The 19,849-nt window shown below is 40.3% G+C and overlaps 1 protein-coding gene across 50 annotated transcripts in view; it reads left to right on the forward strand.

The window, feature by feature from the left end:
* The window catches only part of CACNA1C (calcium voltage-gated channel subunit alpha1 C), a 494,083-nt gene that overhangs the window by 274,764 nt on the left and 199,470 nt on the right, over nt 1-19,849 (forward strand). For all 50 annotated transcript variants that reach the window (XM_083821259.1, XM_083821285.1, XM_083821290.1 and 47 more), the window contains one exon: nt 14,989-15,128. In XM_083821259.1, the coding sequence (XP_083677385.1) occupies nt 14,989-15,128 (140 nt within the window). The remainder of the gene's footprint in view (nt 1-14,988; nt 15,129-19,849) is intronic.

Raw genomic sequence — 19,849 nt, forward strand, 5'->3', positions numbered from 1 at the left:
TTTTATTGGTCGTATATAATTTGCTGTTTGAGAAGGAATGTTGGTGCTTCTCATCTCTATCAGCACTGTAGTTGCGCTTACAATGCCTTGGTATCCTTTGTTGTAACAATGCAAACATCACTAAAAATGTATTGGTATAGCACTATAGATCAGAATAGCTTAGAGAAGTGACCCCCAAAAAAATATTTTCAGATAATGAAGTTTCTTTGACACCTCACAAACATACCTTGGTACGTAGACTTTATCAACAGTGTGGAATAGCAGTGTATTCCCCCAGGATCCCATCCACCCCACTTGTGATTTTGTCACAAGGGTGGTAATCAGGAAGGTTCAATTTCCAAATTTGTCCTTCCGCTTTGGACAGCTTGCTTTTGGGAGACCCAAACGCCTGCAGTTTCAGCTGAACCTCTGGAAATGCTTGTATGTGAGGAAAAGTGGAATCCAAAAAAAAACAACAACAACAAATGGTAATACGAGATAAAGATGGCAGAAACAGGAGGTAAAATGTAGGGTGGTAGCAACTGAGGGGGACAAAGAGGGGCAAAGACAGCAACATCATAGTTTTCATCCACCAGGAGTATATCAAAGATTTCCAAACATGTAGACAAAGTTTTATGCTTGTCAGAAGTTCATTTTCTCTAAATTGTTATTAGCTCACTAGCTGGTTAAGTCAACCAAGCCAGTGCACCAAGTTCCCATCCCTTGAGGCATCTTCACTCCAATTAGTCAACAAAGCACTTGGTGTCTCTGAAAAACTAAAATAAATAAATAATCAGCCTCTCCCATAATGGAACTTGAAGACCTCAAATCTTCAGATACCTTTATCCTGTGCATTTCTCAATTTTCCCAGTTATGAACTGAAGGCAGTTTCTCTCTTGCCCATGTGGTATGATTTATATTTTAATTCATTCATTACTGTCTGTGAAGTTTAGTGCAATCATTGGATGAAGGAAACTGTGTTTATGCAAGCCAGTAGTATGCTTCTTTGAAGGCTTCTCAGATCTACGGAAATCAGTAGATTCAGTGGCCTAAGCCAAATTCTCAACAACTGCTGATTTTTCTCTGCTGTTTGTAACAGGGAAACTCCAGCATTGCTCCAGAGACATAAGTAGTTCAGCAATCCACTAATCTTCAAATTTCTCTAAGTCCAAGATTAATTAAAAATATGCTCAGCAAAGCTCCTATATTTCTGCTACAGGGGCTCTGTGGACCCAAAGCAGAAGAGATCAAAAGACAACTAAACATCCACAAGGTCATGTTCCCAAAAGCCCTTCAGAGGCAGATCTACTAAGGAAGTGAACCTTCCACTATGAATATCAGCAGTCCAGATGAGAATCAGTCAGAACAATAATAATGGAGCACCTTCCCAGAGGGGGAATATCCCTCCAGTTGAATTGGCTTCTACAATGTAATCTTAGAAAATTACGAAACTACGCCATAAAAACAGAAAAGCATACTCCATTCCAGTGTGATGGCAATGGCATTTCTAAACTGATCAGCCCTGGGGAGAAGCCTGAATTCTGTTTCCCCCAAGAGAGCTATTGAGCTACTTTTTCAAATGATGACATACGGAGGCATTCCTTGAAATCCCAAATGACTAACAGATTTCTTGCATAGATCTGCTTAGTTGTAAGAGTGTCAAAGACATTTTTGAAAGGCTATTTACTCATGAATACAAGGATTGTCCCTGGTGTCTTTCTGTCCAAAACCAATAGACAGCTGCCTCCCTTATGAGACAAATCTGGCTGGGTTGCGGCCTATTAGATCCTCAGGACTGCAACATTTAAGTCTAGAAGATACTTTGAGAGGCCGTTTATTCCATTTTCTGGCACCAAAAGAAGATTTAACCTCCAGTGATTTAAACTCCATGAATTTCCTGGCCGTTGTACTCTGGCACAGCCCTATTACCAGTACTGGCATCTCAAGGAAAGGCTTCCTCGTCGTCCATCCTAAAGTTCCCTTGTCCCATTGTAAAGCCATTACTTTCTGCCGTGTGCAAAGTCAATGAAAGGAAAAGGGTTATTTGCTGCGTCTCTGCAGCAGTCTGTAGCCTTGTCTTGTCTTTTCTTCTCTATGCAGATCAGCCTCACAACAATCTTTCAGATCACTTTTCTATGCTTCACAAGGTCCCCTTGTGCTCATTGCTCTCCCCTGCACCCTCTCCAGTCCATCCCTGTATTCCTTCATTCACAGACTTTCAGCAGAACTTTCACCTCTGACTATAGCAGAAGGATTTTTTCTTGTGTCTTGTGGTTTGTACGTTTGTTTACGCATCCCAGCATGATGTGTGCTTTTATTTGTTTTGCAATAGCATGACTTTGAGTCATAGTCTGTAATCAACTGTAGCCTCTAGAGCCTTTTCTGAAGGTCTAAAGCACTACTAAGGTGATGAGACAAACTTATTCCTAGTTATCCCATCCTTTCAATCAGTTCTGGAAGACATGTGGGATAATTTAGCCCTACCACATCTGTCAAGTTATACAAGAGATTTCATTGTCATTCCTCATGTCTGTCATTAAAATTAAAAAATTCTCTTTAGTTATTTTTTATACCCTTTACCAAAGGCCACTGAATTCATAGTTGCACTTGCTTCTTTTGTTTCATCTCCTTGTGAAAATGCATAGTTTGCTGTCTCACTTTGCTGCATTTCATGGGAAAGTGAAAGAAAATACATGCAAGACAGATAGTGTGCCTAGAAGATGAGTTGTGGAATGTAGCTAGTGGAGTCAAGCTCATGGGGCATGGGACAAGTCCCTGTGACATGGTATCCTACTAATGTTTTTCCTCATCTTTGTGAAGCCTGATTATCCTGTAGGGAGGGAACAGCTATAAGAGAGAGAAATAGTTTTGGAAAAATTCACTTTAGACTGTTTGACTAAAATGAAAATATTTCAGCAGAACAAAAATGTTTGTAAAACTTAATCACAAAGTCCTTTTCCATCAATAAAATATTCTATGAAAAAAAAAAAAGGTTGCTGAATTTGGTCCTACAGCCTTTGAAGGGATCACAAGAAACTTTAGACTAGGCAATGCTTATTATCTGTACAACTTGTTCTTCTTCCATTAGTACGTTACTACTGGTACCACAGAATTTTAGTTAACACAGAATGAAATTTATATCAATTTTTTTTCACCATTTCTGTGTCTGTTCCTTTTCAGAACCTTTATGCTATTCTGTAAATAATAACAACTTATTCTATTTAATTTTAGTTTTTTGGCAGTTTCACCATTGAGTTCTCAAACATTAGCACAACGCTGCCTTAGCACAGTTTGTAGATGATTATAAGAAAACATTAAAATCCTCAAAACTATGCATTTCTATTTAATGTCTCTATAGAAGAATTTCTGGTGTTAGTGGAACAAAGCCTACTTGGTTCCTGATCATGCAGACCTGCTAGAAGTTGGTGAAAATTTTGTCCAAATAAGAACTTATTTTTTAATCTGTTCCGTGACAGATTTCTTAAGCGTTTACAAAATCTGTATTTTTACCCCCCACTTTCTTTTGAAAAGTGAGGTTAAGCTTATTATACGATGCACCTTAAAAGCTTTACCACACCGTGCCATGCCATATCATACCATTTCTTTAAGGTATTACTTCTTCCAATATTAAATGTGTAGTTTGATTTGATGTTTTTGAATTTAAAATGTTAGTCTTTGTTTAAACACAGTAATCATTGCATGTTTGACTGGGCGATAACGGTATGATAAGAGAATAATTGTCTTAAAACAGCATCCAGGAGTTCATCCAGCTTCTGTCACTTTTGAGCTGGCAGCAATGAGCCCAACTTTAATATGCATGACCTAAAATGTACAAAAAGCAGAGTGGGGGAAGGGAGGGATAAAAAGCCAAAAAATGTCATAGGATGAGACTGTGCAGAGTCTGCAAGGCCATGAAGAGTATGTACTGAGCACAAGAGAACACTTATGCCCCACCAAAATGAGTTCCAGTGCAGGCATCGGCTGTCTTTTATTTCAGCAGTGTGATTAGGGATTTGGCCAGCAGCAAGGTAAAAGTGATGGTTTTAGTGTATTATAGATCAGTCAGAACAACTAGTAAGGATGAAAAACTTGGGAGACATCCAGTACAGCAGCCTATAACATTAATAGCATTAAAAATAATTTTCAGGCAGATCAATATGAATCCTGTTTGCTTAGAGCCTGAGGGTGGTTGAGGAGAGAGGGAGCCTTGGGAAAAGAGTAAGTGAAAACACAAAGTGTGTAACATCTTATTTTCATCAAGTGAACACAAAATCTTTGAAATCCAAGTCCATTTGGCAAAATGTTTGCCAGCCCGGAGCAGTAGTCTGTCCGACGTAGAGGAAATCTGGCTGAGTTCTTCGAGATCATTTCACTGGGAGTGACCTCCTGAGCAATGGGCTTAATAAAGATTTGCCTGTAACTGAAGAAAGGGAATTCTGGTTAGGGGTGGGATTTTAGGTTTTTCAGACAGGCCGGCTGAAACCTACTTTTCCCTTTAGACAGAGAGCCTGCAGCCTGCATTACTTGCAGGGGATAAAGCCACCCCTGAAGCCAGGGAATGTAGGAAGAGCACGCCTGTTTGCAAACTAGCCAGAAGCTAATCAAGCTGAGTTTAATTAAAGAGCATTATAGGATATTAATAACACTCCTGACCTTTCCCTGTCCAGAGTGCAATATTTTTCTCAATTTTAATTTTAAGTTTATCTACATGAGAATAAATATTTTTGTAAGGGTTTATCATAGCAAGAGAAAACATAAGTACATTGCTTGCCTCTCTTCTCAGAGCAGCATGAAAATTGGTAGCTCACTGCAGTTCTTTTCAGACTTTTCGCTTGCAAAAGATGGTACCAGTGCAGTGTTCATTCCTTATTAATGCCTGAACTTCATTAAAATCCTTTTTCCTTATTTTTAACAAACTAAATGTATTAGCATGCACTAACCCATTTCAGAGATGTTTCTCTTCTTTCCATTTTCCGTCTTGCTTTTTGCTGGTTTTCCAGTCAGACTGGTGGAAATCTGCATTCCCTGGGAAATTCTGATATTTCAAAATTTGGTTTTGCTGAATACGTGAATGACAAGTTAAAGTATTCTGTGTGTGATATTGCCCTCTTGCCCATCCTTAAAGGGAAATTCTTAGTTTTAGTGCAGAAATAACAGAGCATTACATTTAAATATTTCTATTGAAAAAAAACGTTTTAACGTTCCTTATCCATGTGTTTGGGTTTGCTGAAACAAATCCAAATACTTTGTTATGACACAACCCTGCATTAATCTGCACCCACCCAAGCACTGCTGCAAGCTGTGTGAGGGTAACCTGGTGTCCTGCCTCTGCCACAGGCTGAGGTCGCACCTGATTGCCACCTAGTCCTGGCCTAACTGGATGGAAGGTGGTGTTGCTTGGCAAGAGTATTACTTGTCCCCTTTACACCTGCAATACACGCACATGTGAGGATGAAATAAATGGTTGTCTTATAAGAAATGAAAATAAGTGCCTCAGTCTGACAGGAGGGATAAGGAATCTGAATTCTGGTTCCCAGCTTCCAGGCCCTGGGCCTATCTTGACACCCGCAGCCACTACGCTGAGGGTGGGCAGAGTGGCTGGTGGCAGTCAAACCAAGGAACAGGAGAACTGGCAACGAATATCGGTTGCTTGGGCTTTTTGGTAAGCCTAAATTAGCAAAACCTGCAGGAAACTGAAGCATTTCTTTCACTTCTGGACCAGAAGAAATCTTGCTACTATGCAGAGCTGTATAGCCTTGTGAGCTTTATCTGTTTAAAATGAAGTTCATTTCTGTTCTCTGGGTACTGCACAGGTCACAGTCATGTTTTTAATTACCAATTAGACTTCCATTAAAGAAATAAAATGAGTTTTATGTGCCGGTTGTCAAAGGTCCTTATAGGTGCCTCATTTTATGTGCCCTGTCCATTCAAGCGGCAAGCAAACGAACAGAAACTTACTCAGGGGTAGTAAACAAAACCTCAAATCCTTTGCCCCGCAGAAAGAAAGATAGAGGCTGAGACGGAGAAGCTGCAAGGACTTTTCATTTTTCATTCCCTTCAGTTGTGTTTTTCCTGTCTGCCATGAGCAGTGTGAACAGAATGTTAAATATGCCCTTAAGTTACTCATGGAAAGAAAAGGTCACACACACACACGTTCAATCTCTTTTTTTTTTCTCTCTCTCTCTATTGTGTGTCTATTGTGTGTTCATATGAATGTGCACAGAGAGACCCCAACCTCAGAGCACGATAAATTGAACTGTGGGACCCATCTATTTGCTTAGAAATTTCAAGAGGGAGAGGTTATAAATAGTCATAAATTCAATTTATTTATAAAGCATTCTCTGTCAGGCGTCACTGCACTGCACAAACAATTATAAAAGAATTGTAGTAGATTAAAAACATAAATTAGAGAATCATAAAATGCCCAAGAGTGATTGGATTAAAATGCATTTGACAGAAATCTTTTAAAAGTGGGATTTGAGGAGCTCTTCTGGGTGGTCAGTCAGAGAAAAGTCTGTGCTCAGTGGTGTGTTCCAGCAGAGGCTCAGGGCGGGATTTCTGCAGGGGGTCCCTTGTGCCTCTGCAGTTCCTAGTCTGGGCATACAGTAGTTGGGGGTAGCTCAGAGAGGGTCTAAATCGTGCTGGATGTGGCTGTGGTTTCACGTTTGCTGACATCCGTCCTCATCCTTCCCCTGCTAGCCCTGTCCTCGCCTGAAAGTACGCCCTGTGGCAAGGGCCCCCGCCAGAGGTGCACGGCACAGTGTGTGGAGGGGCCGCCCGTGCAAGGCTATTTCAGGAAGGTTTCCTGAGAAGTTAGAGAAATGGGGAATTCAGTCTGTGGATAATTACTGACTCAGCTTGTAAAAGGACAGTATTTTCCATGTTAAAATTAGTAGCAAAATTCTACCTGATTTAGTCTATATTTTAGTCTAACCTGGCATGTACTGGAATTACTCAAAATCTTGTAGGTCCATATCATTTTTAAAAAGAAAAAGAAAAAAAAAAAGAAAAAAAAAAGATTTCTAAGAGAAAAGATGCTTCATTAAGTTAATATCATGGAACGCAACTCCACACCACTTGTCCACGAAGGGATTATAAAAACCCTTGGCACAAAGAAAGTCTTATTTATAGGCACATTTCCAAAGGAATTCACTGTTCACATGTTGAGTTCTGTTGGAAATTCAGTCCTTCGTTCTGCAGCCCAATTTTTAGTGGGCTCTTAGAAAAGTTGCCTAGTTACAAACCTGAAGGTTCCTCAGTGTACCACTGCATGTGATAGCAGCTTAAACTTGCAAGGTAGGCAAACTGTAGTTGTGATAACGTTGATTCCAGGCAGTTAAAACATCATCAGTCTGGCCCTGAAACCATGTGATTGACTTAAAATTAATAAATCTCTTGGGGACAGGGATTCGCCTTTGTTAAGCGTTTTTACTGCCGCAATAAAGTTTAGAAACTCATTGAAAAATAATGTGCTCAAAGCACTGATCATATAATCATGATCAGATTATGAATATAGGATGAGAAGAACTCCACACCTGTAATTTCAGGGTGTATATGGAACAAAGCAATAAGATCGTTACAACAGTCATTTCTAACATCATGTATCCTATTTCCAAAAGCAAGCATGCTCATGTATCTTGTGCTGAAAGGCCTTTTAGAAACAGTCCTAATGAGCCAATGCTGTTTTAAGTGGATTTTTTTTTTAGAATCCCCCCTGAAGTGGGATGTATACTTACTGTTCTGCCTGCCAACAAAGTATTCAAAATTTAACACTAACATGGTTTTGAGCACAGGAAGGTTAGGCTAGAGGGAGCTGTGTTTTTTAAATATTAATAATAATTTTTTAAAGTTGATAAAATGGACACTGAAATGTTTTATGGCTGATAGACTTGTATATTTTATTGCACACATGAGCAAATGCAAACACCTGAGCGTGTTGAATAGTCAATGTCTAACTTATCTGAGCCATTTTAGGAGCTGAATGAGACATGATATGCCTTGTGATGATCTATTAGATGTAGCTGTCATGCTGAAGCTGCTCTGATTTAAATGGATGCTTCTGGTACCCTGTCCTTAATCAGTGGTTGGTAGATGGACAATTGACTGTGGTGTTTCAAATGGCTTTTTTAACCTTGGGAAAAGGTGCCAGAATGCCTCTGAAACTGCATAAGGGAGACTAGTAAAAAGCTTTCTTCTAGGGGGTGAATTTTGTTCCTAGGCATGGTAACAGCACAACACCTAGCCAGCTTTTAATTCCTATCCAGAGATCCTAAATGAGGCTCTCACAAAAAAATGAGTCATAAACCTTATGCTGCCTTCCCTAATGTTGCTTCCCCTGGAAGGGTAATCTCTTATTGGTCTGATCAGAATATAAAGTGACAGTTCATTTCAATTTAATCAGAGCAGTGGACCAAAACAAAAGGAACTAGGACATGACTTATTTTTGACTCTTCAGAGCCTTTCAGGTTTGAATGTTTGTACATAGGTTGTCTGGATGGCTTTAATTCTTTGTTGCACCAAAATAAAACTGAGCCCATAAGGAGCATATTCTCTGGCTTTCATTCACATATAGGTAGAATGTTATTGTTCTCTTCCAGTACAAAAAAAGAAAAAATCTTGAGCAAGAAAACCCAAGAGATTTCTGCTATTGCTAGCCAAAGACCATAATGAAAAATCTTCTATTGGTTAGACATCATTTAATCAGCACCAGAGTCCAAATTTGAAGTCCAATTGAATGTGTAATCCTTTATGTGAATCCAGACAGGCATATGTCTGACAATATTGACAATAGAGAATGAGACATTCAGCTGGGAAGCACTGATGTGTGAATGGAAAGGAAATAGCTGGTTTGTTAGGTTATTTTGAGGACTAGAGATCAATTTATAATGATCGAATATGCATATAGATTCTTAGAAAACTCTAGGTTGAAAGGGACTTTGGGGGCCTGTCCAGTCCAAATTCCTGCTCAAAGCAGAGCTGTCTTCAAAAGTTGCTCAGAATCTTCTCCAGCATAAAGGCTTCAAAATCTCTCTCCTCCTATTGTGGTCCAAATAATCTTGGCATGTGAACCCCTTCAGAAATGTAGGAATCCCAATAATTACATTATTCTGTATAGCCAGAGCCTTTTTCTCCACTTCTATTAGTAAAACTGTAGGTGAAATGTTGATAAAACAGAACAATAATGGCATTTATCATCTGTATTTTGTTTTGCATTTATAAGGTACATGTGGCTCACTGAAAGGGGAAGTGTATTTGTTGCAAGTTGCCTAGCAGAGGGGAATGACCCCCTTTGACTTTGGCTTTGTATTACAATTGGATTCTGACACAAAATGTAGTTCTGCTGAACCCATATATAACTTCCATTTGATCCTAGCCAAAATTTTGTGTTAAAAAAAAAAAAAGAGAGACAGAAGAGAGAGAGAGAAAAGAGCTTTGACTTGATCCTGAGCTTCGACTCAATCCTTCAGGCGTACGCATGAAGTATTTGTTGATTTGCCAAGGAACAGTTGGATATAGTGTATGTGGATCAGGTCTGTGATCATTCAAAACTATTAATATCCTCTCTTCTGTTGAATTCCATGGAAGTTGTTTAAGTGGATCATGGGCGTGTTGTGAATTACCAACTACTGAAGGCTGGCTTGTGCTACATACCTGTTTTATAATTGCTTATTTCAGATTAGCAAGAATTCTGCACTCATCTGGTTTATTTTTCTAACGTTGTGCATCTTTAAAGTCACAGCAGATGACAGTATCTCCCATTTACGGCTATTAGTTGAAGATGGTATTTCTGCAGCACTCGGTATGTGTTTAACTTTGCTTGCAGAAAAGACTGTCATATAGGCACTGCCTTTGGTTGGAATGGACCGAAGACAGAGCTGATGATATTTGGAAATCTAGCCTTTCAGAAGCTGTTCTGACTTCTGATCACCAGCACAGGGGGTTATGTTTAGTGGAGTGATAACCACCAGCTTCCTTCTTCAGGCTTCTGTTGTCCTTGTCAGGTAAAATTAGATAGTGTTCTTTTGCTTGATTTTTTGGGGAGCAGGGACATTGTCTTAGGAACCACAGTATAACAGCAAAATAGGTTATGTTCAGCTATATGCTATCTTATCAGTCCTTTCTTTTTATCAAATGAATTGGAAATTATCAGTGCTTTCTGCAGTGACAGTAGTTTTCAGGAGTCAAAAAAGTCTAAACATGTTCGCTCTTTTTATTCCTTCATGTGCTTTTGTACTATTTTCGTGCATACTTAGCTGAAAATGTCTCCTGAGTAACCAGACACATTCAGAAGTAACTTGGTGTCAAGAAACCTGTCCTAACATCTTGTTTGTTGAACTGATCCCTTAAGTGCACGTATGTGGCTCTTCCGCACTGAAGGTCATATATTAATGCTAACGGTAGCCTTCAGGTCAGCATATTCACACAGCGAGGGTCTCCATAGCTCAGATGTAATGATAATTTGTAATCCAAAAACAAGGCACCTTTTATGCAAAGCCTCTGGACCATCTTTCCCAGCTCCACAGCTCAGTCTCCCTACTTCCAATCAGCAAAAGTTTGTTTTCCCTACTAGGAAAACATCTGAGTGCTCTCAGAGCCTATTTATACAATTAATGCCAAAACATCCTATATGACAGAGGCTGTTAAAACACTGTTGTTTTCCTTGGATAACTGAGTATTTGCATTACTGAAGAAATGTATTCCGTTATGTTAGGGAAACACTGGGGAATAATAATGCAGACACTGACGTAACTTGGTCTAAGGTCAAACAGGCAGCTTTGTAAAGGTCCTAGCTGCGCAGGACTTGCTGAGCATTGCTTCAAATATATAAGATCTAGTTTTTTAAGCATGGTTTGTAGCAAGCAGAGCTGGGTGCTATCAGAGAGAGACAGCGATGTTTGAGAAAACCTGTAGTGACTGAATTTCAGGTTGCCACCTCTCTAGACTGGGGTGTATGAAATGCGAGGACATGACTGATTGGAGCCTTGAGTGACTCTTGCAAAGAAAATGTTATGACCTAGCAGTGCTGCTGTGTGGTTGGGGTTTGGAGAGCCAGGGATCAAGATAGAGCGAACGATTCTGGAGACTGTTTTTTCAGAAAGAGCGCTGGTCTACTCACCCCTGTCATGACAGGAGGAAAACCTCATGGCACCCTACAGTACTTTACTGGGATTTCCTGTTCTCAGACTCCTATGAACCCAAGATGTTATTAGGTAGAGTTTAAAAATTAAAAACAAAAACAAACCAATGACGTCTTCAGAAAGCACATGGGATTAGGGAGGCTTCTTACTTAATACAGTAATCCTCTTTCGGAAATATGTCTTAGAGGCTCAACAGTAAGTTACTGTTTGTTTCTCTGTTAAGAGTAAGACGATGTACAATTTGTTTCTTGGCAGTGTTAGTGCTGGCTAGTCTGTCAGCTAGGGTAGCTGATGCTCATGTCCTGTATCTCTAATGAAAAACAAAAACAAAAAGGAACGGTGGCGGAGCCAGCCCCCAAACATCTGTGTATGCTCCAGAGACAGGCCAATTTTAGAAAACTTTTGTCCCTCCTCTTCCTCCACTCATAGTTGTTTTTTGTTGTTGGTTATTTTTTTTTCTCCTTTTTGAAATGTTTTCATCACTACTGTCCAAGCAGGAAGCTCCTGCTTTGTAATTCTGCAACCTACAGTACTTTTCGTGTGTCCCAGCCACATCAGCACCGTTCCCTTCTCTAAAATATAATTGAAAAAATATTGTACCCTCTTTCGTACAGCTCCAAAATGTTTGCTCTCCTTTGATGCTGTGGTTTGGGTACAAGCTTTAAGGGGCAGAGTTGCTGGTATCTCCTTTCCTGCCCAGAAGGTAGGAGGCAGCCCTGATATTTCTTTAGCCTCATTTCTTTTGAAATGGCGCCAAACTGGTTTCTTAGAGGAGTTGGGGTCGTGGACACTTTGTGATGCTGTGGGACATGAAGGGAGCCTGAAATACCGGGGCCCAGTCTGCCTAATCTGTGGGAGCAGAGCTCTGAATGAGCAGCCAGAACTGAAGAATCCCATTTAGCAGAGACGGGTCCATGGTTTTAAGGCTGCCAAGTGCTTCAGGTGTGCCTCTCATGTCTAACCTGAGGCAGGGAGCGGCTGAGTCACACCTGTAAGTTCGGCAGGCAAGGTGGCACCAGAACTGGGATGCGCCCAAGGTTCTGCGAGCCCATTGATGTTACCTCGCCGCGGAGTTCTACAGCTCTTGAGTTGTACAGTATTCGGAAGAAAGGGAACACAAATTAATTAGCAGGCTCTTCAAATTCTTCTCAATTCCAAGCAGGAATAGCTTCTTGAAATGGTCTTGGAGCAGCTGCACTGTTTAAGTTGGGCAGTATTTCTCCTTCAATTTTAGATCCTGAAATCATAATGTAAGTGCAGAAGATCATAAAATTTCTCTCCCCTGCTCAGCATTCTGTGTCTTATGTTCATTTCAGAGGCTTTTATAGAATGTTATTTTCATGGATCTTTCCACCTTAACCAGAGCATTGTAAAGACTTTATTCAAGCAGTTCATAGTTGTATATGGATATATGCATATATCTGTGTATAGATATACATACACGTGTGTAAGATTTCAGCATATTATAACCTCAATAACATGGTTCAACAAACAGTGTTATTGCAATAGCAAAACAGGAGCCTATCATCCCACAGGCATCTTCAGAGACAGAAAAGGATGAGGCTCCTAAACCCAACCAAATGGAACCTGTTAGGTGTTGAAATACTGGCTGCTGTGTGCAATATTAAATAATAATAATTAAAAAAAAAAAAAAAAGAGATTTTTCGTCCAGAATTTTCCCAAGTATTTGCTTCCTTGGTCTTTTGATTGTATTACTATAGGAATTTCAATGAAATTCATGGAGCGGCAAGGCTCTTCTGGCTAGGCAGACCAGCACAGCAGGATGCTGCAGCCACAAAAGATGCAGAAACCAGAGCAGAGCAGGTGGCAGCACTGTCCCACAGGCACTGCAGGCTGCCTGCCTGCCTGCCCCACAGGTCGAAGCCTGGCCCCGTGTCCTGCCGTGCTGATAGAGAGGTGCGGCAGCACAAAAATGCTGCACCAAGGTTTCCCATCACACAATGATTTGGTCTGATTTTTTTTTTAAGAGATCTCCTGACAGCTTGGCTTACTTTAGAATGGGTGCATCGAGATTGATTGGTGGTGTTTGTTTTACTACGAGTAGTACATCACTTAGTACATGTTCAGTTGTCAGGGGCAGCGGAGGAAGTAGGGGCTGCCAGGTCAGTCCCTTCTAGGAGTATGAAAGCTCTTTTCTGCAGCCAAGCCTATGGCTGGACTACTGGATGTTAGCACTTAGATGCCAGTTCCTTAGCTAAGACACCAATGCACTTACTATAAGCAGAGCTGAGTAGTCATTAGTATTTTATGCTGTTATTTCGTTCTCTGATTTCAATGGAGAAAAATCCTTAGTGACCCGATCTATCTCTATGTGGGACAATGATGAGCAAATTCTGTATTGAGGGCATGTTCTAAAGTTTTATGACTGGATCAGATAACTACAGAACAATACTTCTTCTTTAGATATTCCCCATAGTAAACACTGGGGAATACTGCAACCATTGTGATAGCACTATGTCAGGGAAGACAGCAATATTTTAAAGCACAAGCACGTGTCTGCTACGATCAGGTGGAATTTCTCAGGCATGTAAAATAACATGTTAATGCAAACATGCCGATGAACTGGGTATTACAGTTTTTGATTAATGAGTTGTTAGCGAGATCCTGTTAATTACCTGGAGCTGAGTGGAAGAGGTTTAAATGGACAACTCAGTCAAATGATGAAATGATTTTTCATAAACCTGCACATTTGGTATTGCTGTATCATATGAAAAGTGTCATACATGCATTTAGCAGCACTTCTGGACAGAGGGAAAGGGCAACTGCAATTTGGAGCTTAAAAAAAAAAAAAGTGAGCTGCCTGATTGTCTTGCTGGGTATCCTACAAGATATGACTAAGAATGCCTCCTAGACTGTTTAAATTTGTATTTCTTTCAGACTTTTGTTTCTTGAATGGGAACTTCTAATAACTTCTAATAACCTCAATTTAACTTTGGAGGGACCTAGTCTCCTTTAGCAGTCATCTTGTTTTCACATACTTCTTTCCCACTCAGCTTTTCACACAGCACTTTTGTAGTGATTAGCTAACGCTGCAACTTCCCTCCTACTTGGATGGAGGTCCCTACCACTTCTGCAGTGCTGCTATTCACACTCCACACTGGGGCTAAAAACCCAGAGATGAGAGACAGCGAGCCTGTGTACTGACTCTAAAGGGCTGCGTGCTTGTCCTGAATCAGACTGTACTGTCACTGGAAGTGACTTTGTTCTGATGTGCTTAATTGCAGCCCTCATTTCAGGGGGATATGTACATTTCTGATGGAATGACTAAATGCCTCTTGTGTTAGTCAGCCTGATCTGTAAACCGTTTGTCACCAATAGTCAGCCTACCTATTCCTAGCAAAAGAAAAGGGAGTCCCAAAGAAGGCAAAGTTTGACACATCCATCAGTCTCAGATGTGCCCCTCTCTATTTCTCTCTGCCCCTCTCTGCAACATTGCATCCAGCAGCGTTTCCTCTCCAGAGGTAGAAGAGGACTGGATACGGTTCATTCGCAGGGATGGCAGCAGTTGGCACTGCTCTCTGCAGAGAGCTGAGTGCTGCAACATGCCTGCAGGCCCTCTGCCCTCCTCTTTTTCACAGACTTGTGTCGTGGCCAGTCTCTGCCAGGGCAAGGGCAGCAAATTTCAGAGTCAAACCAAAATTTGCTGCCACTGTCCTGTCAAACTTGCTGCTGAATATGCAGGTTTGAGGAGGGAAGTCCTCTGGCAAGTCATGCATGTTAGATGTACCCAAGTGATAAGTCAGTGGGTTGGAGGCTGCATGGGTGGAATGTGAGAGAAGAAAACATCCTTGTCCGGCATTTGTAACTCAAGCTAACCATTGTCATTTTTGTTCTCTTCTCTTCTCTCCAGGAACGAGTGGAATATCTCTTTCTCATAATTTTTACAGTGGAAGCATTTTTAAAAGTAATAGCATATGGACTCCTCTTTCACCCCAACGCTTACCTCCGCAATGGCTGGAATTTACTAGATTTTATAATCGTGGTCGTAGGGTGAGTACCAGCATTTTGTCTTTGAATGCACTGCACACATGGGGACACCGGGAACCTGTGGGAGCATGAGGGTGGATGAGGGTTGGAATATTACTTCCGGGTGATGTTAGGGGTTGCTATCCATCATGACCACCACTGCTTGTCCCTACCTTGTTAACCCCCCTACAGACTTCACACCTTCTACCAAGTGTAACTGTCCAATCTAAAAATGCAGGTAACTCCCACTGGTTTTCTGCAGGTATAACTTGATTCATAAGGATTGACATTCAGTTGATGTACATTTTCTCTCTGGTATCCCTTGCTACTTAGCCTTTTCCAAGTCTTTTAGTGATTTGCGAGACATGGAAATTAAACTGCTCTTTGGTAACAGGAATAAAAACAGGAGTAGTGCAAAACTACTGGGCAAAGTAAAGTGCTTAAACATGACTGTGGTGGAAGAAAATCCCTTTTTTTTTTTTTTTTTTTTGCATGTCTGCGAGTATTAAGAATATCTAGGTGCGATCTTTTAATTAAGTTTAGAGTTGAATGAGAAATAAATTCTGCCATCTTACAAACTTTTCACAAAGAAGGATGAAAAATTTAAATCTCAAGTTTTCATACTCATACAGAAATAAGTTCTGTTGTTCAATCACACTGTTCTGGTGGTGACCTCAACACTTTTGATTTTGGCCCTTTTGATGCTTTAACCTTTTTAAAGACTAACTGTACTATTGTGGATCAAATTGCCACCTTAAGATGCAACTTTCTGATCCCCTTATTCTTCTCTGTGTTTTTCAGGCTTGGCATTTAATTTATTTGAATAAAAACAAAATAAACCACCTTCTACTTTTTCTAGCCGAGGGTAAGAGAGAAACAAGGGTTTTGAATTGTGGTTGTTGAAGGGAAGGAATGAAGAATAAACTGCCCCTGAATACAAAGAGAACATGTTTTTCTTCTCCTGAGTAATTTGTCCCATCCTTCCACCACTCCATTGTTAAAACATTTCATTGCCCACAAAAACTTTCAGTCTTTTCACCTTTTTCATAAGGAAATCCTACATCAGGTCCTAGGAAAAGCATTAAAAGGGACAGTCCCAGTGATCAACACTCCTCATAATCTCTGCCCCCAATCAAAGTCCATCTTGACTATTTTAATGATGGTCCCAAATAATTATGTCAGCAAACTTTGCTTTGTGCTACCTGTTCCCTACTGTTTTTCAGCATCTTGGGGAAAAGTGGGCAGAAGGAGAGTTTCCAGTGAGGGGAAGAGAGGACAAGTCATCTACCCGGGCATAACTTTTCTGCCTGCAGCAGTATATTGTTGCCTTTGCCCTTCGTTCCTACCGACAGTCAGAGGATCCCACAGCAAATTAGTCATTAGAAATTGTTAAATCCCCAACCTCTCCACTTTCACTGTTCGATTGTGTAGTTGGTTCTGCCTTTGAAAGCCCTCAGACATGTCACCTGCTTGGGGATTGTTGCTTAAGATGAAGAAAGACTGGAAAACAGAAGTCCTATGAATATGATTGTTCCCTTTTAATTTCTATGAGAAAGACCTTTTAAAGAGCGGGCATATGTTACGTCTTCCTCTTCCATTGGAATGCAAGAGAGCAAGGCTCCAGAAATCACAGGGTGGCATTATATCTAGTTTAAGTGCAGTCCTCTTCAATTTTCCTACTAGGGCAGTTAATCAGCAAGATGATATGCAGGCTGAAATTAATTCCCCTGCCAATGATAGAAGCTGCATCTCTCAGCTTTTCTAACTGCTCTTGCCTCCAGCAGCTCTCAGTCTCTAGATGGGGAGCAAAAAACGTAACTGGGGAGGGATTACACAAGTATAATAAACATGGCCAAGACCCCAAGGTCTCTGTTAAATAGTAACAATCTCAAGTGACAGATTCCACTTCAAGGCCAGATGGGTTCCTTTGATGTTTATCTGTTTAAATTCACTCATACACTACTGCAGACTAGCCTTGTGCACTGCTTTTTCTCTCCACAACCTCTCTGCAAAATCTATGTGGCAATACCATCTGTTCCTGTTCTGCCCTGTCGTCTTTTCCCAGGGGCTGTCAGAAACCCCTCAGTGACATCATATTTAAATTTCAGCACGTTTGAATATTTTGTAAGAGAGGTAGCCCCATTAAAATAAAATAAAATAAAATAAAATAAAATAAAATAAAATAAAATAAAATAAAATAAAATAAAATAGAGATAGAGAAGGAGAGGTGGAAGAAAAGTGCAAAAATACAGGCTCATAACGTTTTGTTGTGACACCTTTTTCTGACCATTGATGGAGTTGTTGAAGAAAGCTGAGTGATTTGGACTCAGCTGTAGCACTGGGCAGAGAGGGTTATTTGGTCTGGGAGGGAAGGGAAGATGTGGAACTAATACTGGAAGCATCAAAAATGACTGTCGTAATTGCCATTCATGCTTGTTCTGCCTTAGGCAGCACCTTCATTTTCAGTGATTGTTCTTGCTACAAAAAATAAAAAGGCTACGAGTGAAATACTTCTTTAAGTATTGTTGGAAGTTAAGGGAGGGGAAAAAAAAAAAAAAAGAAAAAGACAGGTTTTATATACTTGTTTGTCTCTCAATCCACCTAGTATACACTGCTAGTATATCTAGTATACCACGTATGATGGTTCCTCTGTTCTCAACACTGGTGCGACCACAGCTTGGGTGACGTGTGTTCAGTTTTGGGCTCCTCACTGCAAGAAAGATACTGAGTTGCTGGAACATGATCAGAAAAGAGCAACAAAGCTGGTGAAAGGGCCAGAAAACAAGACATATGAGGAGTGTCTGAGAGAGATGGGGCTGTTTTGTCTGGAGGAAAGTTTGCTGAGGGGAGAATTTATTGTTCTCTACAACCACCTGAAAGGAGGTTGTAGCGAGGTGGGGGTCAGTCTCTTCTCGGGTGATAAATGATAGGACGTAAGGAAACATCTTCAAGTTGTGCCAGGGAAGGTTTAGATTGAATATTAGGAAGAATTTCTTCACAGACAAGGTGGCCTAGGGAAGTGGTGGAGTTCCCATCCTTGGAAGTATTTGGAACATGTAGATGTGATGCTTAGGGACGTGGATTGAAGGTGGAGTTGGTAATGTTAGGTAGATGGTTGGACTTGATGATCTTACAGAACTTTTCCAACCTAAATGATTCTCTGTTTAGGTCAGTTTAATATGTCTCGAAGAGATAATACAGCATAATTGGCTTCCTTGTATGTTTTAACATAAAGTGAGTAGAGTAAGAGGAACATGGTCATATATACGGCCAAGTGTAAATTCTAGGGGAAACTGAAGACAACCGCTACATTTTCCGGAGAAAGGATGCACTTTAGACCTGCAGGCTTGTAACAGCTTATCATTCTTGCAGTGTGGGAGATCTGCTTATTCATCAGCTAAGTCTTTTAAAGCTTGATTCTAGCTTATCTTTAAATAGCCTATGACCCTGCTATAGTGGTACCATTAAATGTTGCTTTGAAGAAAAATGTCTGTGTGTGGGTATCAATCAGAGGCTCTGTGGATAAGAACATTATTAGTTAAGAGTAGAGATCACACCCATAAGCTGCCTAATGAGGCACAACCCACAGGCACTGACTATTAGTCAAATTGTTTCCTGCTTCTTTCAGTTTTACTGTTCCTCTTTTGGAAAACATAAAACTTTCAGATAAAACAGTGATGTCCTTTAACATTGTGCTGTTGAAGGAAATTTCTCGTGAGAGAAGACTAACTTGACAACGTTGTTCTAGAAGACTATATGTCTTTCCTGTCAGTGCTGTGGTTTGTCTGCCAAGTACAGTCATCCTCCAAGGACCCATAGCTTCTGCCAGAAAAAGAGGTGTCATAATTTGAAAGGCATTCTTACTTGGAAAGGTAAGCAGTGAAGGTATTTAGAAAGGATCTGAAATTAAGAACATATTGGAAAATGTGTTCAGAGTATATGTCTTTCCAAAGGCCTGTGGGGAGTTTCTAAAGGGTGGACCCAAACACTTCCACATTCATGAATCACAGGTGAACTGTAAAGCACAGTGAAAAAAAAATCACTGTACTTTACTATTTATTTATACCTATGAGGATTCATTCAGCTGTGTTTTTCTGCTGAGTTTTGGCCTTAGAAATACCAAACTCTCTGTTTCATTTTTATTTTTGGGAGGCCCTTGACAAGTTCTTTTTGATGCTATAAAAATCAGCATGCCTTCCCCACAGAGGAAATGAAGAGCTGTAGAGCAGGTTACAGCCCTGCCATGTTGCTGTTGGAATCATCTAGCAAAGAGAAAGCCTTTTAGATATTTCAGATGTCAAAAAAGAAACAGAAAAGTAAGAGCAAGAAAAACAGTGAGGCTGGCTTCATATGTCACAAGTAAATCTGAAACAAACAAACAAAACTGGACTGTGCCCATACATGCGTTGAGTGTGACAGAAATTTTTCTGCTTTATAGCTTATGGCTGTCAAATGAATTTAGTTCAGGTGTAGTCATGTCATGGATGAAATTCAGAAATCAAAATGTTGTTAATTGTGCTTCTTCAAGGGAAAGTACTATATCCAAGTGAAAATGGGGCATTAATTTAGGCTGGCAGGATGTAGGTAGCTGGAAAGAAATATGATTGATTTCTGTGTTCTTTAAAAAAAAAAAAAAAGTGAGATTTTTCAGTGGCCACAAGAGATTAACCCCCTTGCATTTTTATACCATCCAAACTTTGATTTCTGTGTGAGCACAGAATTCTCTCACACCTTGCTTGAAGCAT

The sequence above is a fragment of the Anser anser genome, assembly GCF_964211835.1.
Source record: "Anser anser genome assembly, chromosome: 1".
Classification (NCBI taxonomy): domain Eukaryota; kingdom Metazoa; phylum Chordata; class Aves; order Anseriformes; family Anatidae; genus Anser; species Anser anser.